The following is a 20,199-nucleotide window of genomic DNA, read 5'->3' as shown; positions in this document are numbered from 1 at the left end:
CAAAATGCAAAGAATTATGAACTCACCAAGGCTGGAAAAGTACTCTAAGGTCAGAATCCTGCCATTAACCCAAAGTCACCTGTTGTCACCATCCAAGAAGGCAGAGAATCATAATCACTGAGGTTGGGAAAGCTCCCTTAAGTCAGAGCCCAGCCATTAACCCAGCACCACCATGTTCAAATCCACACACCTTCTGGGGATGGAGAACTGCCCTGCCCTGTTCCAATGCCTGACAACCCTTCCAGTAAGGAAATTTTTCCTAATATCCAATTAAAACCTTCCCTAACACACCCTGAGGCTGTTTCCTCTCCTCCTGCCACTTGTTCCGTGGGAGCAGAGCCTGATCCCCACCTGGCCACAATCTCTTTTCAGACAGTTTTAGAGAGAGACAAAGTCCCCCTGGGGCTCCCTTCCTTTAATCTCAACAGCTAATGAAGATCAGATAAAGTTATAATGAAATCAATGTTCAAGGCAGCTTTTCCAGACAGTATTTTAGCCAGGAGTAAGTATTGATCATAAAGAAAGTATTTAATCTGTCCCCTTTTTAATATTCATTTAAATATTACTCTTTGGCCTTGTTTTTCATGTGAATTTGCCCCACTAGAAGCAAACAGTTTTCAGATGAGATTCCCTGCAGGATAATGACCTCAAAGGCAGACTTTTCCCTTTTTTCCATCCACCAGAGCGAAAAACAACTTTTGCCCTATTCTCCCTTTCTGTGGAAACTGAATAAAGGAAGAAAAAAAAAAAACAAAAAAAAACAAAAAAAAAAAAAAAAAACAAAAAAACAAAAAAAAAAACAAAAAAAAAAAAAACAAAAAAAAAAACAAGGAATAGTCAATAAGCACAGGGAAGAAAATAAGCCTCAAGCTTCCCAAAGCACACGCTTGTGAACAAAGGCCAAGGAACAAGGATTTTAAAAGCTATGTTTATCTACAGAGCATGGCTAAAAAGACCCCACACTTAGAGAACTAGTGCTGAATACAAGGCACTATTGGGAACTGTGTTCAAACACTTTATTCTAATCCTGTTATCTCCTCAACTGATTATTTTGGGGATAAACACTAATGTTTTATATCTGTCTTTGCTTTAACCAACCTTCAACCCCATGTCTGGTGTTAACCTTAGCCAATCTCTTTCTTTTCCCCCTTCCCTGCTGACAACTCTTCCCTCTGACTGACACTTTACTGGGTTATGCCTCGAGGTCATTTCATCTTTTCTTGTCCTAAGTCACAACCCAGAACAGTCCATGGAAAAACAAACTCAAATCCAAAACACAAAACCCGCAAAAAAAACAAAAGAACAAATCATTTGTGCAGGGTTTGCCATATTTTCTGGCAGTTGGCTTTCCTTTGAAGGAGCTAAGCTGGGATTTCAGTACCATTTTCTATAGATCGAATATTAATTAAGTCTGCTGACAAATATTAATTAGTGCTGTCCTGTAGAATACCAAAAGCAATACCAGTGGGGTAACATGCCTGGGCACACACTGCTAAGAGAAATTTAGATATTATCCAGTTTTATTAAACGTCTTTATGCTCATTTAGAGTAGGACCTTCCATAATTACCTTATTGGTTTTACCTAATCTAAAAAAAAAAAAAAACTTTCAAAACTGTCCATATAGACACCTTCCATTCAGTGCGATCAAAATCAGAAACTTATTAATGATTTTGTAAGAGTTGTCCTGATGTTTGAGCTCATGCTGGACCATCCTGGCCATGCTTTTGCTCTGATGCAAAGCTGACAGTCAAGAAACAACACAAGGGCAACTTTGTAAGAGAAGCCTGGTCCTTCCCAAATTCTCCTCATTTTCATCTCTAAATAAGAATCTCATTGCAGCTTGTGCTTGAATTGAAGCCAGCAGTTACTCAGCCTCCCCAGAACAAAAAAAAAAAAATTATAAAAATACAGTCTCTATGTGAAAAGAGCCTAGGCAGAGTATTCAGTCCAAGGGATATTGACTTCCCTCTCTTAGAAGGTTGCAGCCACCTTCTGTTTATTGTTACACTGATTTCTAGAGATTTAAATAAGTAAATGCTTCTCCAGTACAGGTGATATTCTCTACTCTTACTTGTGCAATCAGTTTTGTTACCTTTATTTGTGGCCTTAATAAAGGCAGCACAACAGCAGACAGTGCAGTAAAACTGGGCTGCTGCTCCCATCACCTGCTGGTTGCATACAAATGTGTAGGAGTTTGGTACTTCCCTCTTGCTCAGGAAAAAGTGAAGACAAACAATAAAACAACCAAAAAAATTCACATTAAAAAAAAGCAGCATCACTCATCCCCCAACTATTTTAAAACCCCTCAATTTTCCCCGATGTCATTCATGAGGTACTCTCAGGAAAATCAAGGCAGCAGAGCTGTTTTCTCAGTTCAGCACATTTTTGAAAATCTTCACCGTGAAAGTTTTGTGTAATTACCCTCAAAATGGTGTTTTGAAGGAGTTCCACGACGCATGGAAATTGGAATAAAGTTGCATTTTCTTGTCTATCATTTCAGTTGGCATTTGGTGAAATTGTACATCTTAAGCTATTAAGTTTCTCCCTTCCTCCTGGTCCACGCTTAGACCAAGATCATTACAATTTCTCCTACCCAGTGCCCTAAACAAAACATAAATGCCATCACCATCAATCTCAACAAGGCCTGTATGACAGCTAACATTAACAGAATGACCTTCTCCGGTTAGATTTTCATTAGTAAAATAGGATGGAAAACAGAAAGTGCCTCAGCTTTGCCAATTTGAACAAATTATCCACGTCATCCTTCTCGGAGTCAGTCAATACCTGAACTGGGCAGGAAACTCAGCAATCTGGGACACAGGACAAGACAATATTGAGCACAAAGCCAACTCTTTTTTTTTTTTTTTTTTTTCAATCTTAACTCCTCAATTAAGCCAAACTCAGACTTTTTTACAGGTAAGGAAGAGAGGTTTGCAAGTTTGGCTGCTGCAGAGAGTGCAACTGCAAAGTGACAAGACATCAGCTCCAGAGGAAATCTGAGCACAACACATTTCCATCTGCAAATGCAGTCCCAGGCCAGGCCTACAGTGACTTCTGGTGAGGTCAGAGAATTTAACCAGACTAGGAAAGGAGAAGAAGGCCAGAAGGTGAGCAGCAGAACACGGGCCAGCTTCCCAAACAGGCCAGGACATCATCCATGTACCTGAAGCTTTCCACACAGCTGCTGCAAAGCCTTTAACACCTGTGTTCCATCAAAGAACAGGTGCTGAACCAAGCCAACACCTCCATGACAGGGCCTCGTGATCAGATTTATTTATTTTTATCCAAGCATTCTCAAAGAGGCACTAAACATTCACTAATTTACAATCTTCACAATAAATGTGGCCCCCAAAACACAGCCAGGTTTCCTCTCTTGTAGAAAAAGGGGATTTTGCTGGAAATGTTCCTGCCACTAACATTGCACTGCTCAATCCCATCCTAGGATGGTTTTGGGTGTTCTGGATGCCTTCTTCCCACTTCAGATTTGCTGTTTGATCAGAAAGAGTAACAGGAAACAGAACGTTCTTAAAAGGTTTTCATTTCTTAAATCCACACGTTGTAAACGACTAATTTGTGGGGAGGGAAGGAGGGTTTGCAGGAAAAGGAGAGAAGCCTTTTAATCCCTGTTCTTTGTTCACACCACAGTAAGGACCTTGCAAAAACTACAAAAACGCAAGAAATTGAAGTTGTGTGGTGGAAAAAAAACCTTTGAGGCAGGAAAGTGCTTTGCTCATCCCCTTGCCAGGCACAGGGCTTGATTTCCCTTAATGGCTAATGATTAATGTATGACAACAGGATGAATAGCCAATATATCTGAAACATGAGCAACATCATCCGTCAGTTTTTCACAGGAAGTCCAATATGGCTTAGAAAGAAAGATGGACTACTTCTGCCCCTGGATCAGCACTGATCCATTCCAACATGAACGAGAAAAGAAGGGAGCTGCAAGTGTTTGAACACAGTCCTTTGCCAGAAATGAAGGTGGAAATGGAACACAAAAATGTTTTTATAAAAATTACTATTGCAATTAAATAGATTAAATTAATTTATTTATAAATTATTAAATTAAATAAATGATAATAACTAAAATTATTATTTAAAAAATTTCCTCCTTCACCACAAGGCACTAAAACTGATATCAGCATCAATTTGTTAATATTCACTGCAGATCCACCATCCAAGAACAACATAAATTTTGTTCTCTACTTAGAGATGAAAATGTTATCACAGCCTGGTCTTACGAACAATTTCCTTACTGCAGAACTGGTGGGAAAACAAAGTTCTTTGCCTATTTCAACAGAAAGCAGCCTCACTCTGTGGCAAGAATTTGTCAGCTAAACCACAAGCATAAAACCAAAAGTTCTTAAACACCTGCCGGTGGAACAAAACAAAACATTGCAGGATGTATCCAAATTCCCAGTATCAGAACCCTGCTGAAGCACCTGCACCAGGGCTGTGTGGCAGAGCCCTCTGGCCACAGAGAGCACACACAGGCATTTTCCATGGGGAAGGCTGTGAGAAAGCTCAGAGAAAGAATTTAAACTATTCTTATCTCCACTTGCTGCACCTGTTGCCAGGCACATGTGGAACATGTTATGGAGATTTGTTTACCAAAGTGTGGTGGTGTTTTGGTTGGTTGAGCAATGAGGTCAAAGCTGTGTCAGACAGGCTGGAAGGGGTTATGGGTTTCTTAAGAATATAGTAATAATATAGTATAGAAGAAAAAAGCAATGGTTCATCCTTCTGCATCTTGTAGTCCACAATTCACTCATATGTTTTCCTATTTTCAAAAGACTTTTTACAACAGAGAACTTTTTACAACTTTTCTAATCAGAGAACATGCTCAGGAATTCCTTACCACAACATAGAGCACATTTTCCTCAAACCTCCTTTCCACAGCAAGATGGCAACACCCTTTCTGCATCCTCTGTAAATACTCCCTTAAAGCAATGGTTCAGCCTTCTGCATCTTGGAACCCACAATTCACTCATATGTTTTCCTATTTTCAAAAGACTTTTTACAACAGCTCTTCCTCCAATTCAGAGAACGCACTTGGGAATTCCTACCATGACACAGTGCACATTTTCCTCAAACCTCTTTTCCACAGCAAGATGGCAACACCCTTTCTGCATCCCCTGTAAATACTCTTTATATGTCTACATTGATGAACTTGCAGTGTCAACAATTTGCCATTTGCAGTGTCACCAACGGCAGGTTCAGCCATTGCACCGTCATTTCCCCTATGTGCACAACCACAGGCGTTCCTCCCCATGTCTCCAACAAGAAGAGGCTAATTACACCCTGCATTGACAGACATTGTTGGGGAGTGTCAGCAGCAGAGCCCTCACCTGCACACTTGGTCCTGGTGGTCAGGGGGGGCCCGGGTGGTCCCGTGCCCCCTTCCCCGGGGCGCGTCAGCAGCACGCGGATCTCGTACTCCACGTCGGGGTCCAGGTGCCACAGCTTGTAGTTGGGGGAGTCCACGATGTGTGTCTCTGCCCAGTTGCCCGTGGTGGTCCTGTACTCCACCTCCTTGAGGATGATGGGCCCGTCCCCGATGATGGAGTTGGCGTTGGGTTTGATCCACAGGTACGTGGCCCCCACGGCCAGCAGCTCCGGGGGCGCGATCGGGGTGGGAGGCTCTGGGGACAGATACAAACCACAAGGAGTCAGAAAATGTCCAAATTCCCATCCCAACAACCCCTTGTAACCTCTCATTTACCAAATATTTCATAAGAATTTAATCTGTTACTGGAAAGAATTGGGCTTGTGTCATCGTCGTATTTTCTGAAAAATCCCTTTGCCCAGGATTTTTCTCCTGGGAAGCTGAGAAGTCCCAGAGAAAAAAGAAAACAGTAATTATCTGATTTGCTTCTCCTGTGTTTTGCTGCTTTGGAATGTGCTTGGACATGGTTTCCTTGGTTTCTGCTATGAAATGTTTTGACTTAATGACCAATCATGGCCAAGCTGTGTCAGACTCTGGAAGGAGTCACAAGTTTTCTTCATTATCCTTTAGCCTTCTGTCTGTATCCTTTTTCTATTCTTTAGTATAGTTTAGTATAGTATTTTTAATATAATACAGATCATAAAATAATAAATTAGCCTTCTAAGAACTTGGAGTCAGATTCATCATTTACTCCCTACGACAGAGGTCTCACAAAATACCACAGGCTTTGGTTTTTTTGTGCTTAAATTTCAGCCCCCTTGCACTGGTGGTTGTGTTACCAATTAAGAAACACCTGTGAAAACACAGGAACCACAAAACAGCTTTCTGGTTTAAAAGTGCCTTCATAAACCTCATAAACATTTATAAACCTCATCATGAGGTTTATACTTGCTCCCTCTTTTAAGCATGTGAATAACATCACTCAACATCTTGGAGAGTGAGAGAAAGAAACCCTAAATAAAGACAACTGAGTGCCCTTAGCGCAAACCATAAATCAAAGTGTTCCAGCACAGCCCTTCCTCTGCCCTGTGCCCTGACACAGCAGAATATTCCAGTCACTGATCATGGTGCTGTGGTTCAGCCAAATTCTAATGCTTAACTTGACACAATTAGCAACAAGAGGAAAACTGAAATCACATGTTCATTTTCTGATCTTCATCCCCCAAAAATAGAGAAGAACAAGAGGATGTTGATTTTCTAATCAAAGCGCTGGCTGAGACAACATTAGCAAATTTAAACACCAGTGATCTTCCCATGCCCAGCAGCCAGGACGCTGTTGGATCTGGCTCTGAGTGGGGCTCTTGGTGGCTCAGAATAAAGAAAAAAACTCCAAGGCAACAGTGAATCAACACCTCCTGCGGTGTTTGATTGCAAAGTTTGCTCAACTGCCTGGGCAAAGGTACTCAAGAAGGCCTGCATGACACCTGAAGAGTGCCTGGGTGTTTGAGAAGCAGTATAAGGAGGCAGGGACCAGCTACTGAGTACCCCCTCTGTGAGAAAAAGCAAAGCAAGCTGATAAAAGACATCTCAGCAGCTCCCTTTGATGGAAGCTACCAAGAAAAAAGAAAGAAAAAAAGCTACAGAGCTCTGGCTGCCTGCCTGATTTTTATTATTCTTTTTCCCCTCTCTGTCAGTGTAAATAACACTTTCATTCTGGAAACCACATGAATAGCATACACCTTGTGGCTTTGAAAACCTGAGCTGAACTCTGCAAGATTCTGAGCAACTGCCTGAATCTCACCCAGCCTTCCCTCTGCCACACTCTAATGTGGTCTGCCCTCAGCCCAGAGGACACAAACTCCATTCTCTTGTGAAAATCAGGTGATAAAGAATATTTTTATCAAGAGGGACTTAAAACACGGGCACAGGGTGCCCAGAGCAGCTGTGGCTGCCCCTGGATCCCTGGCAGTGCCCAAGGCCAGGCTGGACAGGGCTGGGAGCAGCCTGGGACAGTGGAAGGTGTCCCTGCCCATGGCAGGGGTGGAATGAGATGAGCTTTAAGGTTTCTTCCAACCCAAACCATCCTGTGATCTCTGTCTCTGAAAAAGAAACACATAAATGTTACAACACAAGAAATTTGGAGTTCAGTGGGAGTCATTCTGAACCCTTCTCTCCTAAAGGTAATTCTTCAAAAACTGGAAGAATTCAGGACCCAAGGAGAAATGGAAGAAAGGACTTTGAGTGCCACATGATGGGAGGAAGATTGGATTTTCCCCTCAGGATAATTCTTGCAGGTTAAGATCTGCTCAGGAAAGAGAAAGAAACTGTTGTACAAAAGGATCAACTGAAATTATGCTTGATTTCCTTTCCTTTAACTGTTTACAACAAATCATTCCATCTCCTTGAGACTGGCTGCAGGAGCTGCGTGTTGTACCTCTGGAGAAAAAGCAATGTGAATTGCAATTACAGCAGGTATCCAACATGAGCAAAAATCAGTGATGCCAGATATGTTTTCTGTGGAATGGCTGTTTCTGCTTTAATTCTGCACTATTCCATAACTCCTGCCAGAATCTTTTTCTGATATGAAATGCCAGGCTGATTATGTTTTGACTTACAAAGTTATTTCTCCAGGAAAATTGTTTTCAAGAAACATGTGTGGATACATTTTCATTAAAAATCAAATTAATATAGATCACAAGCAGTTTATTACTTGTTTCTTGGTGCAAGGCAATTAAAAGAGAGATTTGGTTCTTTTTTATTCCCAATGCAAAAGCTACATCTTACAAGTCACATCATAGCTGAACACAAGACAAATGAAATATTAAACTCCATTCTCCTGGGCTGCAGATTTCAATAGCAACATGATACAGGTTACTTTGGGATTTCATGGCAACTTAGAAGAGATTTATGGGATTGAGCTTAATTAATAGAGCAGTTTATCCTACTAGGCAGACATGAAGATCTCATCTAGTGAGTTTAGTAACCACTGTTGCCAAACTGATTTAAATTATGATGTCACCCAGCACGCCCATCTTCCCTACTTTTGTCCCAATCCAAATCATCCCCACCAAGAAAAAAGAAAAAAAATTATGGTGTCCCTTCTTTCCCCCATTTCTTTTCCCCTTTCTCTACCACTGAAGAAACAGGTGCTGTAAAACATAATAAAAGTAGAAATTTTAACTGTTGCTCCTGCTTTCTGAATTTAAGGAACTAAAATAAGCAGCTGTTCCAGTAGTTTTTAAAGAATCAGTCCCACCTCACTGAAAATAATTAATTATTTCCCACTAGCATCAACTGGAGCAAAAGCTTTTACTTTTCTAATATCACACTGTGCCAAATTACTGCAAGTGATCTAAACAAGTTCCCCATTATTTAGCAAAACTGGCACATAAATGAGACCATTTTTTTCTCTGTGTTACAAAACCCACTTGCCAGTTACAGATGACCAGCCTGATGTTATGAGCTCACTATTTTAATTAAAATCTCTGTTTGACCTTGATTAAACAAACATGCTGACAGATTGGCCTTGTACACATGTAATTGTGAACAACCATATTTTAAGCCCCATTTCATCCCAACACTGTTTTATATCACAAGCTTTGCCTGGCCTGGTGCTGCCTTCCAGCCACTCTCCAGACAGAGAGGAGGAAACCAACAACCAGCACATCTGGAACTGGATTGCTGCTCCTGGGATACCCAACTGAACCCCAGACTTGGGAAGGACATGGAAAAATTTGTTTATGGGTGCTCATTAAAAAAAAACAAACAAAAAACCCCAAACAAACAAAACACGCAAAAAAACCGCAACCAAAAATACAAGCCCACCCCAAAAGCCACTGCAGCTCAGGCTCAAAAAAAAAAGGGGGGAAGTTTTTTGACCATGGGCACATTTTATTGAAACTAAAACCAGGTCCAGTTGTACAGACACAAAAGGAATTGGGGTGTGCCTTTCTCCTCCTGTTAGAACAGAAAATACAGCTCCTGTCTGCAGCTCAGAAGGCTGAACAGTCAGAACTTAAAAATGTCATGAATTCAACTAATGCAAAGAGTGAGAAAGTTAACATGAAGGACCAGAATAAACCAAATAGAATCGCAGAGGATGTCAAGTCCCACAAGGATCAAGTCCAAATCTGTTCCTTGCAGGATCACCTAAAATTGCATCATCCCTAGTGACAGGACAAGGGGTGATGGCCTTAAACTGAGAGAGGACAGGGATATATTGGATATTAGAAATTTTTGGCTGTGAGGGTGGGCAGGCCCTGGCACAGGGTGCCCAGAGCAGCTGTGGCTGCCCCTGGATCCCTGGCAGTGCCCAAGGCCAGGCTGGACAGGACCCTGGGACAGTGGAAGGTGTCCCTGCCATGGCAGGGGGTGGGATGAGATGAATTTTAAGGTCTCTTCCAACCCAAACCATTCAGGGATTCTACAGTGACAAAGAGCATCACTCAGACACCTCCTCAACTCTTACACTCGTAGTTCCATTAACACACTACTTTCCAACTGTTGTGGAAAAAACCTCTATTTTACTCTTTGGCAAATATCCCTGAGTGTTTCTACTCTATTGCTGGAATATTTCTCTACTTGGCTTTCTAAGCAAGGCAATTCTAAGCAATTTTTACATGATGGAAGAATAACTGGCTTCATGAATGCTTAAGATGCCACTGGGAAGACTGAAAAACTAGAGAAAAATTCTCAACAACTGTTAGCACTTTCTCCTGTGAAATAATCCATAAAGAAAGACATTACAGAAAATGCAATCTTAAAACAGCTGGATACAACTCCTAAACTATGAATTTTATATGATTTTTTTTTTATTTCTCCCTTTTTCATAACAAAACCATCTGATAAACTGTACAGATAAGGTGACCATAAACTCTCATTGGCATGGGATGGGCTGTGGCTGTTTTAGACAAAAAGAACTCTTAATGTCACAAAACTCTGCTGTATCAGCAAGTGCAGCAATTCCATGTTTTGCTTTCTCACATGCACAGGACAGAGCACAGGCTCTAAAAACAAGATCAGAAGAGACACAGTGGTTCTTATTCTTTGAGGGTTGAAAAGGTGAGGATGGGAGCTGCTGCTCAAAGACCTTTCCCTGACAAGCAGGATTTGTGTTTTCCAACATGATCCTGATCATGCTCCTACTCATGGGAATTATAAAAGCTTTTCTCACCACATCCTAAACAAGCAGCTGTGGAGTGTGCTCGTCAAAATGATCAGGATGGGACTGAAAGGCAAGGAAACCAAATTTTAAGCTTCTCAAAACTATTTTAAGCAGAAAACAGAATAAAAGGCATCTATATAGTTTTCTACACAACAGCCAGAGTGTCTGAGCAGCATCCACGGGCACCTTTTCTAGTTTCATACAATAACAATGAGTCTTAAGAGCTCTGAGTGTCAATATTTATACTGGCATTGGTTTTTTCCACTCTTCATAAATGCAGCAGGTAAATTTAGTTTTCTAGTGATGGTCCACACTTCCAGTTCCATTTAATACACAAAAGAAAGAAGGCACATGGATTTTACAATACTTAGCCTGAGAAGATTTCACTGTGCTGACACTGCACTAATAGATTGTGTCTAAGAGGGAAATTCAGATGTGTCTCTCAGCACTGTGACAGGCTGACAGCAGTGGCACATGTCAAGTGCTATAGGAGTGTGCCAGCAGCAGCAATAAATGATTCATTAATTCACCTGGACAGGTGAATTAATTGCACCAGGGAATGATGTGGTCAGTCTGAGCCCCAGGAAAAGTGCCCAGAAGTAATTCTGAAATCAACAATTCTGAATATTTAAGTAAAGCCAAAATCCAGAAGAGTGAGAGAAGAGACAGATTTAGGATTTCTACAGCCTATAGACCAAGGGGCAATGGTTTCAGAGGTTTATAAATTTCAGAGGTGCAAAGCATTTACCGTTTGGGTTTGTACTCAAACCACCCAGAGCATTCCCAGCAGGCAGACATCACCTTTGCACCTTCTCCTCTGTGAGCATTCCAGTGGCGTGGGATGGAGCTCTGTTCTTTGGATCCTGTGGCACACTCCATGTCACTGCTCTCCATCTGGTGTTTCCTCCCAACACAGGATTTACTAACACAGCCATAAGTGACTTTAGTGCTCTGTGATATAAAATACTCATTTGCCACAATAATGTGGGGTTTTTTTTCCCTTTTGCTTTTCCCTCAAGAGCTGCTGCTTCTGTCTGCAGGGGACTCAACGCACATTTAACGTACATAAAGCAAAGGAGAAAGTAAAAATGAGCCAGAAAATGTGAGATAACTGAGTAAAGCGGTCAGAGAATCAGCACAACAGCAATGAAAAGATGAGCAGAACCCAGGGGACAGCAATCAATGACACCAAAGAAAGCCAGTGGAGCAAGAAACTCAATATTTGGCAGGATGCTTGTCTTCTATCATCTCCTCAAAACCCCAAACTCAAAAACTACAGGCTATTCCCTCAACATCTCCCAACAGCACAGGTGCAGTACACAGATATGAAGGGAGAACTTGATCCATCAAGTTTCTCTGATGAAACAGAGAAAACATTCCCTCTGTATTGTCCCCTCCAGAAGAAGAGGAAATGCCCCTTGGTGACTTGAACATTAGCTCCAAACTGAGCAACTGGGCTGTCAGGGATTAAAGAGAACACAAAAACCTTTACAGGAGCTGCTGCAAAGCAGGAGAAAACCTCTTAACCCTTTCCTGAATGTCACTATAGCACATAAAACAACACAACATGGACTCACTGCTCTTTCCAAGGTAAAAAAGGGAAGTTTATTTCTGACTCCAACATTTATAGATTTCCAAAGGTGACAGTGGATTGGAGGGTGACAGTGCCACCTCTCCAGTGACACTGGACAAACCAACAGACCATCAAATTTCTCCTCCTCCATAAAAGAACGCAAAACAATAAGTTATTTACAGAAAGTGTGTGAGAAAGTTCATTACAAGAATGTAAACATCACAAGGCTTAGAAAATCTTAAAAAAATTAAGAAAGCACCTGAAAGTACTGCAGTCTGGAACAAACCCTGCTTGAAGAAGGTTCATCAGTATCAGGGTCACCTTATCAAACATTTACAGAGCCACCCTGAGTGCACAAAGAGCTGGTGGAGACCCAGGACCTCCTGCCAGCCCTTCCAATGGTGTGAGAGGCTGAAGGAGAGGGGCACCAGATCCTGAGTGGGAATTACAGCAGCGTGCTAATTCATTAGCATTTCACACTATTTGTGCCTCAGAAGCTTAGCCTGAATCCCACCAGAGCCTCAGAGGATGCTTTCATTGTCTAATAAAGAAAATAGCATCGGATTAGTTGAACAGTATCTCATTTCCCAGTGTAAATTAAGTGAATTAGGTGGAAGAGTCTGTGCTCTAATTGTAAAGCTCATTACAAGGACTCACATAGATTAGACCTGAATGCTTCTCTTTGAATCAACGTTTGCTCTGTAACAGAGTTTAAATGTGCCTATAGACTCACACTGTTGATGTGTAGGAACCTCCAGTGCTGCAGCAAAACATTGCCAAGCCTTGTGCAGGGTGAGGCCAGCAGGCAGCCTTTGGATGGGAGTGCTGCCCTGGAAACAATCTCCAGGAATTGTTGTGGTGTGCTGTAATGTCCCATTTTGGCCTTCCAGGTCATTCCCCCAGGTGTGCCTGTGCCTCTCTCCCTTCCCCCTTGCCCCCATGCTGAGTGAGTCCTGTCAATCAGGCTGAACATTCCAGCAAGGCGTCGTGTGGTTGGTCAAGTTCAAAGGATGCCCCTGTGCCCAGAGATCATTGGCCTGTCTGGGTGTCATCTTCCCCTGAGACCCTGCCCCTCTCACCTGGTTGGTGGCTCACCTGTCCCTCCCCTCCCCCTGTCCCTGAGCTTAAAAAGGTGATCAGACCATGCGGCCCGATTCTGTTGGAGCAGTTGCTCACGTTCAGACCTCTGTAACCATGGAATAAACCTCTGGACATTAAACCCTCCAGCAGAATCCTCTCCTTTTTCTCTTCACCATCGCCTGAAGCCATTCCTCCTGAGGTAAACGGGGTTCCTAACAAGCCTGGACTTGTTCAGTGCCCAGCTGCAATCTCCAGCAAGCCAAGGTATCTCTGGGGTGATACACCACAGTTGCTGCCTTTGGCCCGGCAGCGAGGGTCAGACTGGCCCAGGCACAATCTAACTGGGAATATTGGGAGCCTTTTTCCAGTAAGGAATGACAGGATCCCCAGGGCTGGAATCACGCACATTTCACTCTCAGTTTTAAAGCACATGTAATTTTCTGAGTTTGCCAACTGTAAAACAGCTACAAAAGCACATCATGGAGAAGAGCAGTGCCGTGCTTGTTGGTTCTGGCATGTCACTCTTTACAGGGATCTTCCATGGATCACAAGAGGCCCAACACAAGGACTTCTGGCCATCCAGGAGCTGATTACAATCAGCTTGACTTTCACTACTGTAGCTCCTCCATGTTCCAGCCTGCACTAATTATCTCAGGTTCTCTTAATTATCAATGGAGAGAATGGGCTCACCTTAAGGCATATTATAAGACAGATAAAATTAATTGCTCCCTGCTCCCTCCATCTTTTGAGTGGTATTAAAATAGATGTAAGATGCATTTTACTTCCTTACTCTTTATTTTCTCAGCTTGTGGCCCTCAGTGTGAAACACAGAGAGGTGCTGGATCAGTCTGTTCAGGGGAAAGCCAAGAGATAATAGTGAGCACCTCTAAGCCCCTTGAATCCTCTCTGAGAGCCCTCACTCAGGGCAGAATTCAGGTGCTGCAGTCTAAACCCATCCCATGAAGATAAATGATGATGCCTTTCTCTGGGAAAGGTGAGCACAACTCACTTTCCTTTTCTCCATGAAGCCAAAGCATGTGACAGTGATGACAGCATCACTCTGATTTAATCATTCAGTGCTCAAAGTGCCTGCTGGGGAAAGGATTTCATTCTCTTACTAAGATTGTTCTGAGAATGGAGCATCTTAGTCCCATCTGCTGAGATTGTGTCACACACAGAAAATGGTTCAGGTTTCATTTGACCAAAATGCCAGTAAAAATAAAGAGACCATTACTTTCTCTGTGCAGCATCTGACTGCTCCATTTTGCTCCACAAGGAGCATGTCCAGCATGCTTGAACCAAATCCTGTTCTCCAGACTTATCTTTGATGTATTTTCCTTACACAACAATTAATAATTTTTAATTTTTGCTGCTTCCCTCGTTTCTTGGAGTTGATGACAGCAACATCATCTAAGTGTGGACTAAGGTTTTATATTAATCTGGAAATGACCCATGAAGAAATACAAGCTAGGCTTTAACATATCTGAACATATCTTTACCATATATGAACATATCTGAATACATTAATTACAAAGGTATGAGAATGAAGCATCATCTCTTTTAAAAATAGAGATGAAGTATAGTAACTTTGCGGAAACTCTGGTCAAAACACTGATTCCTCCACTAGAAATTGCTGCAACTGCCCCTGGACCAACAATCTTTCAAGCTGCAGGTTACCCATGAACCTGTGTCTGAGTTCTCTCCCTCCCAGGTGAGAAATTCCAGGGCACTACAATCTCTGCTGATTTCCAGCTCACTCTGCTGCCTTTAGCAGCCACTTCTCCATCACTACAGTATAAAAAACCAGCCTATGAGATGCTGCTCCTCCAATTCCGTACAATTAAATGGAAATCTGCATGCACATCCTACCAGAACCAAGGGTCTCTCCACCAGTCACTGCTCAGGGCCACCTTCAGCTCTCGCTCATGTTTCTAATCCCAGGGTCCATCTGAGCTCATCCATCACATGGCATTAAGTCTGTTTCTGCTTTCTGCATGAACAAGCTTCTAATATCCCACAGGGACTAAAAAATGTAATCTTAACAAGCACCAAAAAAAGTAGAAAGGCGTTAATAAACACGTAAACTGGGAAACATGTAATTTCAGGTCAACTCAAGTTCAAGCAGCTTCAGCAGTTGCTATGCTACCAGCTGATGGTGGTGGGAAAGGACAGAGGCAAAAGGATTTTATAGTTCTGCCTAGAGTGGATATTTAGCAACTTCTGCTTTCTGGCACATCCCTGTGTGCAGAGTGAAGGATCATTAGTCTCTAAGCTGCTGAAATGGCAAGTGATTGGAGGTATTGACCACCAGGAAGCAGCATGGAATGGCTTGCCTGGATTGATTAAGGAGCTTAATCCATAGCAACCTGCTAGGTTTGCAGGAAAAGCCTGAGGCAGGATGCTTCACTTCATCTGAGGCAAAGCAGGGCAGTAAAAATCCCATTGTCCTTTACATCCCTGGGCTGTGCAGGACTGATGGGGAGCAGTCAGAAAACAGAGGAACCAGCCAGGCTGGAGTTAAACAGGAGAGAGTGCGTGGCAGTGAGTCACAGACTCAACCATGTCCCAGGCACTGACACTGATCCCTCCTCTCAGACACAACCTGTACCCAGAGCTGGCTCCACTCAGGGCACTTCCAGGCTCTGCCCGCAGTTAATCCACACAAAACCCTGATGCAACAATAGGAATATAACATTTTGTATCTGGAAACAATGATTAAAGGATGGCTGCAGGGCCAGAGACTGAATGCAGACTTGTGTTCCAGCCTACAGACTTTATGACCTCCTACAAAGGAGAGTGTGCCAGCCTTGACACACAAATTTAGGGTTTTTCAGTCCATAAAGAAAAATGTTCTCACTTAAGCATTTGTTTTCCTGTGACAGATCTGTGAAAAACATGGATCACATTTGACCATGAGGAGGTAAGTCAAATTTAACACAAAGAAAGCTGAGGCTGGAATAGTAGATAGCAAATGTGCCACCAGGGATCTCAGGGGGAACCCCCCAAGGAACTTTGCAGGTTTTTCAGCTCTATACCCTGAAGCAGCAGCTGGAAAACTATCCAGGTGTGGGGGTCTCAGTTGCTGGTTTCTCTGGGTCTGGATTGAAGGCACTTGAGAGTAGTTCATGTTTGGACTCAGTGTTTATTATTTCTTATCAGTAAAACAGTCTCATTACCGTGAGTTCTGCAGCTTTTCATTAGAAGGCACAAAATGGCCAACAATCTCTTGTTCCAAGGTCTTTTAAGGCTAAACTGTCCAATTAAGAACTGACACCTGGATTATTTCCCCGTTTTAACCCAATAACTGATCCCAAAGAGGCCTCAATGGGACTTTTCTGCCCAATTACAAAATGCCACCAAACCCATGGAGAAGAAGGAAGAAGCAGCATGAAGAAGAAACCCAGGATGACACCCTGTGCCCTCCATCTTGCTTCCATCCACAGCATACTAAAAATCCCAAACCCTCAATTTCTCACCAAGTGATACACCTACACTGCTCTCTATAATCTATTGCACACTTTTGTGGATTCCAGTCTATTCTGGAGTTTAGGAAACTTTCTCCATGAGTGAGGGTCAAAGTCAGTGCTGCCCTGGGGGATCAGCGCACCCCAGAGCAGACAGGGAAATATTCCTGTGCTGGGAATTCCACACTTGGGTTTCCACATCTCCCCCTTCTCTTTGAACCCAAACCACTCCTTTGACAGCCTCAACCATCAGATACACTAAAGCAGACATGGCACAAACATGAAAAGGACTGTGACGCCAATCAGTACCTGCACACCTTTATCAATTTCCACATCCAGGCAAGCAAGTGTCAGAGTGGGTGCTCACCTGAGTGCAGGTTTGCTAGGTATGAGTCTGAACAAGAGCACAGCTGTGATCTCAGTGTGGAACTTGGCTGAAGCAGACATGACTCATTTCCAAGGTACTTGGCCGAGTGCTCATTTTGGGCACTCATTGCTCCTGCCTTAACTGACTGAAATTACAGACCTGGGAACATTAACAGCCCAAGGGAAGAGCAGGATTTGCTGTTATCACAGCTATGCTTCATTCAAATTTAAAAGTTTTCTCACTTTACTCCTTTCTCTGGGGTAGAACAGATGGGCACCCCAGGAAACCTGAAGAAACTACTTGAATAACTGGATATCAGGGATATTTAAATGTTCCTCATGCAGGTTCCAAAACATTCCCAGAAATACCACCTACAGAAACTGTCCTATGGTTTACACCTAAAGTAGCACATTTCATCCCAGAAATTCAAGATGAAGGTCAATCATCCTCCCACTTTTATTGACAACAAAGTGTGAAAAAAAGCCAGGTCCATTACCAATAACTGTTCTGCTGCCACAAAAGCCATGCTGCTTACACAGCTGCAGAAGCAACCTATGGATTTATTACAAAGCCTGCATGGCAACAATCTTTGCTTGGGGGGACAAAAACAATCCTTGTCCAGGTAGTTAAACACCAGGAAGAACAACTCCAAGTGCCAGGGCAATTTCCAGAACATAGAGGGATCTCTTCCACCTCTAAGGCACGAAGCAGCATCTCCAGAGTACAGCACACTCAAGAGAAATCCTGTCTGCCACACAGAGATGCGCTCCCAAAAGGAATGTCTGCAGTTAGGCTGATGTATTTCAACTGTTTTATTTCCCCAATGGAAGGAGCAAACATTCTGCTTCAGAATGAAAGTGCAAAGACACCTCAGAGATGATCCTATTAACCCAAAAGACTTAGAGGCCACCAGAGACCCAGGATTCTGGAGGTTCCAGTTTTACTTTTTATAAGACTGACAATATTTCCAAGAATATCTGCAGTTACTTAATGAATTCTTTATTCTTTCTTCTTTGCTGCTGTCTCTGTCCTGGGACAGTTAATAAAAACAAGATCTACCACCAGACAAAGGGCTTGAAAGAGATGCATTATGGCTGATGGAGTTAAAATTACAGAACTGAAGTGATTTTTAATGGGTCTTTATTTCAAAACCAGTGTTAATTCAGCTTTGGGTCCTGCACAGCCTGGATCCTTCTGCATTTAGGGTTATGTAAGAAAAATCTGTCCATCTAGAAGAGAAGTTGTGTTTCATTCCCATAATAACAAATTTTATGCAGGTCCACCAAAGCCTCGTGTCAGGTTCCTCCAAAGAAAACTCCTATTACAAAATATATGTTCTAATAGTAGAAATTATATGTTCAAAGGCTTTTTCAAGGAGCTGTAAGACAAATATTTACTGTGCCACAAATCTTCCTAAAGCAGAGTCTGCAGATGTCCAGGCAATATCTGAATACATGACTAAGGAGTGCTGGTGGTTCTTCACTGGAGCACTTCCCTGTGCAGAGCTTTCTGCTCACAGTACATTATCACTCCCTCAATCAATGCAAATTGAACCTGGGCTTTCCTGAGAAGGTCCAGATTCAATTTGGATTTACTGATTTAATCAGCTGAGAGTTCCTTACATAGTCTGCTCCCCTACAGGCATACATTGACTAAATTCCTGAGATTCTGCATATGCTGCATAAGCTTTAAACGCAGGAGAAAAGAAGATGGAAAATCTACTAGGACACAAGGGAAAGTTTTTTAAAAAATATATTAATCATAGCAGTAGAAAGATCATACTGGCTGGTCACCCTTTCAGGATGATGCACACTGGTATAACAAGACTTGATATACAACCTGCCAATTCCCAGTATCTGTTTTCCCTAAGGATGGCCCCCAAACAAGTCAAGGTTCATCAAGGAACAGCAGCTCAGGTTTTCTGGGTGAAATGAGGACAGCAGATTACCTAAGCATGAGGTCAAACCTTCCGCTGCACTTCACTGAGTGCAGAGTGGGATTTAAGGTCACTTCTGACTGAGAAAAATGGATGAAATGTGTTTATGTACGGACAGACCTGCAGAACTTGCACTTCTGTGATGTTCTGGAGCTAAGCACTCTGCACAGTCCCTGCAGCAGTTGGTAACAGCCCGTGTGGGCAGGCAGGGCAGAGAGGAGTGCGAGCCTGCAGGACAGGCTGCAGCCTCCCTGCATCACCAGCCTGTCACCAGGGACTCTGTAGCCATAACAACAAAACTGAGAGATGCCAATTACCATAACACCGAGCACATAATTAGCAGCAGCCTGAACAACTTGTCATCCTGCAAAACTGAGGAATCAGCAGGAAAAATGCAAAGTGACCAACACAGGAGCAGGTACAAGAAGTTTTCTTCCTGCATTAGAGCTTCAAATCATGATTTAGAAAATTATTTTTCCTCCCTTGTAAGAGATGCCCATCACTTGGTACAAGGACTCACAAGTGTTCACTCAGTATGTTTGGTTATATTACTCTCTAATTTTAAGCACTGATGGAAAAGGAAGATCAGCAAGGAAATGCCACAATTTTGAAATCTTTGTTTACAGTTCTAGAGCTGCAGCTTTCACATTGAATCAAAATATCACAAGAGTATTATGTGTTTTTTACACACATAAAATGAGCTAGAACACATGAGGGTTTATTTTCCCATCACTTTGTACATGTGGAATTCCTGTTGATGCAGATCAAAGCAAATTTTAGGCAGAGGAGTCACTGTATCAGCTGTCACTTCCACCACCAGGAATGCCTGTTAGTGGTTTTATCACCATGTAATTACCAAGCACGGGGTCAAAATTCACCCTTCACATTGTCAGTAATTCCTGTCAGGTACCTGGGGAAACATTCAATCCCTACACATCTCCCTATCAAACAGGATTGCAGATTTTCATTGAATCAAAGCACCCAAGGGAAGAACAGCAGCACAAAAACCTCAGAGGGTCTTGTGCAACTGTATGAAAGGACCTGACCCAAATAAGCACAGTAAAGTGTTCAATTCTTCCATTTTTCTCCTATTTCCCATCTTTACAAGCAGAAACCTCCATTGTCCAAATAAGCTCCAGTTAATACCTGATGAGATCTTGGTTCAATGCCACAGAAAACCATTTGTTGCTCCAACTTGTAAATTTACATTCCCTGCATGGGTCTCAAG

At 42.5% G+C, this 20,199-nt stretch overlaps 1 protein-coding gene across 5 annotated transcripts in view; it reads right to left on the bottom strand.

Annotated features, from left to right (window-relative positions):
• The window catches only part of PTPRT (protein tyrosine phosphatase receptor type T), a 493,222-nt gene that overhangs the window by 239,344 nt on the left and 233,679 nt on the right, over positions 1 to 20,199 (bottom strand). For all 5 annotated transcript variants that reach the window (XM_063172177.1, XM_063172179.1, XM_063172180.1 and 2 more), the window contains exon 7: positions 5,350 to 5,643. In XM_063172177.1, coding sequence (XP_063028247.1) covers positions 5,350 to 5,643 — 294 coding nt within the window. The remainder of the gene's footprint in view (positions 1 to 5,349; positions 5,644 to 20,199) is intronic.

The sequence above is a fragment of the Melospiza melodia genome, chromosome 19 (genome assembly GCF_035770615.1).
Source record: "Melospiza melodia melodia isolate bMelMel2 chromosome 19, bMelMel2.pri, whole genome shotgun sequence".
Classification (NCBI taxonomy): domain Eukaryota; kingdom Metazoa; phylum Chordata; class Aves; order Passeriformes; family Passerellidae; genus Melospiza; species Melospiza melodia.
Note: the sequence above shows the minus strand (reverse complement) of the source record. Positions and strands in the feature narration are given on the sequence as shown.